Below are 6,833 nucleotides of genomic sequence, written 5' to 3' on the forward strand. Positions count from 1 at the left end.
AGTGCGTCTCCGTTACCCATTAATGCTGAAGTAGTCGACAACTCTAACAGTTAATTCAAAATTTACACATAGGTATTATTATATTCATAAATACGTTTCACAATCACAGGATATGTAATAATAACTCCAAATTAAAATTTTATACACCAGTCAAATATTATTTTATATCAAGTTGATATATATGGCAAAATTTAAAAGATTAAGCTTATTCTCCAATTGAAAATTAAGGAATGAATACAGTAAAAGCTACTAGAAACATTGAAATTCAAACATTTAAACTAATAACCACCATTAGCTGCTCTGATGGTAAAAGAACAAAAAGATATTTTATGAGCACTTGCATTCAAGTCCCCCTAAATATTAGCAGGGATGGCCGTTAGGACTCTTATCTAGTTGGTAATTCTGTAGCACGGAGAGATTAATTGAGATACGCACAAACTGGATTAGACACCTTCGATGATTTTAAAAAAAAAAAAAAAAAAATTAACCAGAAGACAACTTGTGTGGGAGAAAATTTCGTGATTGCCGGTTTATATAAGTAATCGAAAATCAACGTTTAACTTTAATCAGAGCTAGCTGTAATCAAATTGATAATACTGTTGTCAATCATCAACAATAAAGATTTACATAGAAGTCTGACTAAAAACCTCGTGTTTTGGGCTAGCTAGGACCACAAAAATAACTTCCGCCATGATTGTGATTTTCGTGGTGGAAAGCAGAGCAAAGAACTTAAATATTATCTTCTTCTTTCAGCTAAAAGGTTTCTGGTTCCGGGTCTACTTGCCACACCACAGTTTTTCTTGTCTCATGGTGTAGACATATCATTATTATTCTACTGTTATTTCTTTATTTTCTTATCTTAATGTTCGAATAAGATATGTATAGAGTAATCTATTGGATGGTTTGGATGGCTGTTCAAATAGAGGGACCATCAATTGAGTCTTACATCTGAAGCTCGTACTTTTTACCCTTTCTGTGAAATCTCAATAAATTATGCTAGAAAATCAAACAACAAATTAATATACAATAATGGAGAACTTAGTTCAATTTTCAGCGTGGAAATGGAAAACGAAGTTCCTAGAATGCTTCTCCGCAAGAAACCGATCCTAGAAAGTTGAACCCGCCCCAGAATTTGTCAGCATCTTGTCATTGATTGCTCATTTTCTACTCTTGTGATTATTAATTAATTATTGATTATACATAGAAGAAAAAACAGGATCTGGTTTGTTTAAATTGTAAGTTTCCAGAAATTGATAGATATGTTTGAGTAATGAAAATATTTCTTCCAGAGTTGACCTGCAAATGCCTATGCCAGCATTAATTGGGTTTCCGGAAACTTGATGGTGCTGTTGCCAGTTGTTCTTGTTCTGTTTCCTCTGTTCTTCAGCCTTTCGTTAACCTAAATATGTTCACGTATTTTTAGAAGATTGTCATGCATAAACTCTAACTCGGATTGCGATATGTTGGTAACTTAATAAAAACTCTTGCTTCTTCTTAAAATATATACAAAGGGAGACATTCCCATATATACAAACTACTAAATCTGCAATAATATTGATCAGTAGTAACTTAACTAGGTGAATCAACTCTCTACCAACACTGGTCAGTCTCCCAGTTCCGACCAGAGTATCCTGAAAATCCGGAAACAGTAGTCAACGGTCTGTTTCTTCGGAAAAGTTTCTGATCATAGACCGCGCGTTTTTCAGGATCCGATAGAGTGCAGTAAGCGGCATGAATCTTGATGAAGGAGTCCGCCGATGAATCCTTACAATCAATTCTTGCAACATCGGGATGGAAAGTCCTGGCCAGTCGTCGATATGCGGTTTTAATCTCGTGATTAGATGCTCCCAAGGGTATTCCGAGAATCTCGTAAAATGAGGCAGCGCATGATGCCATGGGGTGAGGAGGACTCCGATATGTGGTCGTCTTGGACCTTGTATTTTCCGTTGAAGTGTATGAATAAGCAGTTGTTGTTGTTGTGGCGGCCGCGACGGTTGAATGAAATCTAACACGAGGCGATGTTGGAACGGTTGTTTTGGGTTTGACGCAGAGGATCGGGGTTGGGGAGGACAGAAATAGAGAAGAAGAAGAAGAGAGCATGGTTATGTGATTAGGAGATAGAGAGGTTCTGGTGTTGGATATATATAAACTGAGAGGAGTTAACGGTTTTAACTAGAGTTAAGCTCTTAAAGAGTTAAAAATGGAAGTCATTTGCTAACGTATAAGGCAAATTACATATATTAATATTGTTAGTACAGGTGGGAATATTGGTTGGAAATGTGTAGTATTTATTGATTCTTATTATAATAAAAAAAAAAGAAAAAAAAATGGAAGGCTTATCCAATCCGATGTAAGGGTGGGGTAGGATGATGAGTCAGATATTAGTTTATCCAGATTGTCTGAGATTAGTTTATCCAGATTGTCTGAGGTGTATTGTTGATATGGTTAACTTTATATGTTTTTTGTTTTTGTTTTTTTTTTGTTTTTTTGTTTTAATCAACGATCCAACTTGCATGCATCTTAACTAGTTTTCAGGACTCTAAAGTTAACAACAACCAGATAAATCTTCAGTGACTACTTTTATTAGAAACCGAACTCAAAATTTCTTGAATAATATACCAAGAGTCCTTCTTCAACCACTCAAACACCCAAGTTGGTTAACTTTGCATGTTCATTCTATAAGAAAATTAATATTGGGAATTCAAGTTGGAATATCACTTGTTCTCCAATTTAGCTGGGTGCAAGGGTCTCTGTCATTACAAGTCAGCTGGCCAAAATGAATGGATAAGAACAAAGGAAAGAAGGTTTCATGGTATACCCAAATTAAACGATGATTATCTATCCCTTCATCTCTGGACTATTATGATTATCTATCCCTTCATCTCTGGACTATTAGAAGTGGGCGGTTCAATAGCTTAATTAGCCTATAAAAATTTGAGATGAGCAAAAGGGAATGCGCAAAACATGTGTGTCAATATGAATAGACATGAGCACAACCCAAATTAAGAATTGGTGAATCCAGATTCTGGGAAATGATTGAAGTAACAGCTGGATGAAAGATAGATATACTGTACATAAATGCGGACGAGTCCAAGTGTGATATTTGATTACATAATTGAAAGTCATAATGTGCTGACGATTCCCAGTTGCAAGTTGAAGATGTAAGATAAATTTTCGAAATCGAAATTACAATCCATTATCAACAATAATCAATCAATCAAATTTCAGAATCTCAAAATTTACGTACAGGTTATAAAATATTGAATTAACAATTAAGGATTATAGACAAACTTGTTTATGCCGTGATAGTCGATTTTTGAAATTATGATAAAAACTATAGAGTGACATGTCTTCTTTCAATAACATGTAATGTATGACAACTTACGGATGGGTTGTTCTCGTGAGTTTGGAAAGGATATCTAGCTAATTTTAATATTGACGCATTAGGTCCTCGTATTAAAGGTTCAATTAACATTAAAACTCATTACAAACTCAATCCTACATTTATCATCAAAACAAATTATCAGAATGAAGTGTAACGGTCATTCTAGAATGATCACATTAAATTCATTAAGAATCTTATTAGACTATATATTTACTTAACTTTATTAAATTAAAATATAATTAATGTTAACTCGCAAAAGAGAAGGTGCATTGTCTTCAAGAAATACCTGCTTTTATTTATATTGGAAAATTATAATATATACTATATCCTACTACAAGCGAACAAGTTAAATATTTCCAATCTTTTCAACTCTCGCAGCTGTAGGAGGAGCCAAGAGCCAAATGACAACGTCCACTTAATAATTCAATGAATATAAATTAAAATAATAATATTTTGGAGAAGCCATTCATATTTCATACGACTTTTCATATTTAGTTAAAAGCCACAATTTTTTAGTTTCATTTATTTATTTATTACTATTATTTTTTTTTTTAAGTGAACCAGATGTCACTGATTCTAAGTAACAAGTTCTAAATATTTTTTAAGAGAACGAGTTAGGCAACTTCAATTCTACATGTTACTCAAATTAATATGAGGAACCAAAAGATGCGAATAGAGTATTTTTATACGGTACAAAAACAAAAAGGATTATTATAAATGTCCACATTTAAATAAATAAATAAATATATAACAATAACACAATTCAAAGTTCAAACACTATGATTTTCACTTGGTTATGGGCTTCAAGCTATCCACAATTAAAGTTTTAATTAGCCATAAATAGGTCCATCTGCCAAAAACTGAATGACTAATGAGATTCAACCAAACAATTATTAACAATTGACAAATCATTGGCTAGCCAACCTAACTCAACTTTGAATCTACCTGATACATACCCAATAATTAGCAAACAGTAATTTTTTTATTATTTTTTTTTTTTTGTAACAGGGGGTGTTTGGCTAGTTTGTGCACACATCAACTCGATTAATCTCCCGGGGCCCTAAACTTAAGAGCTGGATAAACCCTTCAGTGGTCACCTCTATTAGCAACTGAGAGGAATTAGACTAAAGACTTTTTTAATAATACACCTAAAAGTCTCTATCACCTTACTCGATCACCTAGGGGTGGTTAAACAACAAACTTCTAGTTTGATAGAAATTTCATTGAATTGATATCCCATGAGTTTTAAGTCCAAGATGTCTTAGTTCTTCAGTAATAGTGTCACACAAGAGTAGTTGTAGAGCGCTAGATTCTGAAAAAATTTCACAATTTTCCGTAGTCCAAGTCAGCCAGAAACTCTTAAGAGAGGCTCAACACATATCATGCATCACCCATGTTTTTAAACAACTTTCAACCTTATCAAAAAGTAATAAATAGAAAGAATCCATGTATACTTGAAGAGTTGCAGGTTCTGCATAAGGAATATGTAGTGGCATAGTGCTTGTATCTCTTGGAACACCTCTTTATCCATGTGAAATGAAACGATTGGTGAGTGGTTGAGGCAACGATGATCGATGGCCAATCGAAGTTTGGAATGATGGGGCTTTTGATGTATAGGTATCGGTGAATCTTATGGTGGTGTCAGGGAGTTATAACAGCATTGGAATTTGCTGGAATTAAGAAGGAAGGCCGACGGCTGCGTGAACAATAGGTGGACGGCGATCGATGACCAATCAAAGTTCGGAGATGGGGCTTTTGATGTAAAGGTGCCGGCAAATCTTATGGTGGTAAACGGCATCGAAATTTGCCAGAATCAAGAAGGAAGGTCGACGACTGCATGAACAATTGGTGGACGGCGATCGACGACCAATCAAAGTTTGAAAATGGCGCTTTTGATGTAAAGGTGCCAATAAATCTTATGGTGGTGTCAGGGAGTTCTCACCACATCGGAATTTGTCGGAATCAAGAAGGAAGGCCAACAGTTGCGTGAACAATAGGTGGACAGTGAGCGACGAAAGGCTAGACAGCAGCCACTGAAAATGGATGGGTTTCGTGGAGATGTTGCCAAGTCTTATGGTGGTTTAATCTCCCTTAAACAGTGCCAAAATCCAGCAGGATTGACTCGCACTATTCCGATGGTCCAATCGTGACTCAATCCAGTTTGATTAAGATTACCAGTTTTCAGGGGAAACCAAACCGGAGATGACGCTGGTTCCCAGTCGAACCTGTCTGACTGGCCGATCTGGTTTTCAGAACATTGCTACATATATTGGATATGAAAAAATGACCATAATATAGTGAAGGTACCCTTTCGACACTCGCACAAGTCAATTACAACTAGGGATGGGTGCGGTGTTTGGGTTTGTTTGCAAGAACTTCGACTCTTTGGGGACATATTATAATTTTTAAAAGATTACACAATTATTCATTAATCCTAATTAACCCCTAATCATTTTTAATTAAGCTTAATAAAAAACAAGGCTATTTAGTTAACATTTACAAACTATATAGCCTTTTAGTTAAATTTTAACTTCAAATGGCCTTTTAATAAAATCCCCCAAATAATGCTTTGGCATCTATTCACAACTTGGATTATTCATTAATCCTAATTAACCCCTAATCATGTTTAATTAAGCTTAATAAAAAACAAGGCTATTTAGTTAACATTTACAAACTATATAGCCTTTTAATTAAATTTTAACTTCAAATGGCCTTTTAATAAAATCCCCCAAATAATGCTTTGGCATCTATTCACAACTTGGATTATTCATTAATCCTAATTAACCCCTAATCATGTTTAATTAAGCTTAATAAAAAACAAGGCTATTTAGTTAACATTTACAAACTATATAGCCTTTTAATTAAATTTTAACTTCAAATGGCCTTTTAATAAAATCCCCCAAATAATGCTTTGGCATCTATTCACAACTTGGAACTTTTCCTTCTCTTCTCCTTTAAGTTTTTATTCTTTCCAGCCGAGGGAGTGGGTGATGTCTCCAGAGACTCCATAGTAACTTCTCTTGATTCTTTTATTTTGTTTTTCTCTATTCTTTTTGCATTCTCAGAACCTTCTAGGCTATTCTTTAGATGAATCTAAGGCGATTTTTGTTGACTTTCGAAGAAAACAAAATTGGGTTTTTCTTGAATACGGGTTTTGAGTTTGCCAAAGATAATTTTGGCATTCTTTTGAGTAGTTTTTTGGCGGATACTGGGTAGAAGATGGGATGAGTGTTTTTTTTTTTTTTTTAAGGACCTTTAGTATTTGGAAGGCTTTGGCTTTGGCTTTGGCGTTCATGCTTGGGATTTGTATTTCAAAGGAAACTTCACGAGGTGAAACTATATTGGTGAAATATGGGCGGATTTGCACTCATCTAAGGAAGCAAGATAGACGGGTTTTGGAGTTTTTCTTGTTTTTCTGGTGTTTGGATAGAACAAGGGTTGGGTTGTG

At 34.6% G+C, this 6,833-nt stretch overlaps 1 protein-coding gene across 1 annotated transcript; it reads right to left on the reverse strand.

Moving 5' to 3' along the window:
- Positions 1-1,461: 1,461 nt before the first annotated feature.
- On the reverse strand, positions 1,462-2,257 carry LOC116122557 (chaperone protein dnaJ 11, chloroplastic-like). The gene has a single exon (XM_031408392.1). It carries the CDS (start codon positions 2,098-2,100, stop codon positions 1,591-1,593), a length of 510 nt encoding a protein of 169 aa, XP_031264252.1. The 5' UTR covers positions 2,101-2,257; the 3' UTR covers positions 1,462-1,590.
- Between the last annotated feature and the right edge of the window lie 4,576 nt (positions 2,258-6,833).

The sequence above is a fragment of the Pistacia vera genome, unplaced genomic scaffold (genome assembly GCF_008641045.1).
Source record: "Pistacia vera cultivar Batoury unplaced genomic scaffold, PisVer_v2 Contig135, whole genome shotgun sequence".
In the NCBI taxonomy this organism is placed as follows: Eukaryota; Viridiplantae; Streptophyta; class Magnoliopsida; order Sapindales; family Anacardiaceae; genus Pistacia; species Pistacia vera.

Coding starts and splice junctions, on each gene's coding strand:
- LOC116122557 (XM_031408392.1), bottom strand. CDS start 2,100: ATGCTCTCTTCTTCTTCTTCTCTATTTCTGTCCTCCCCAACCCCGATC.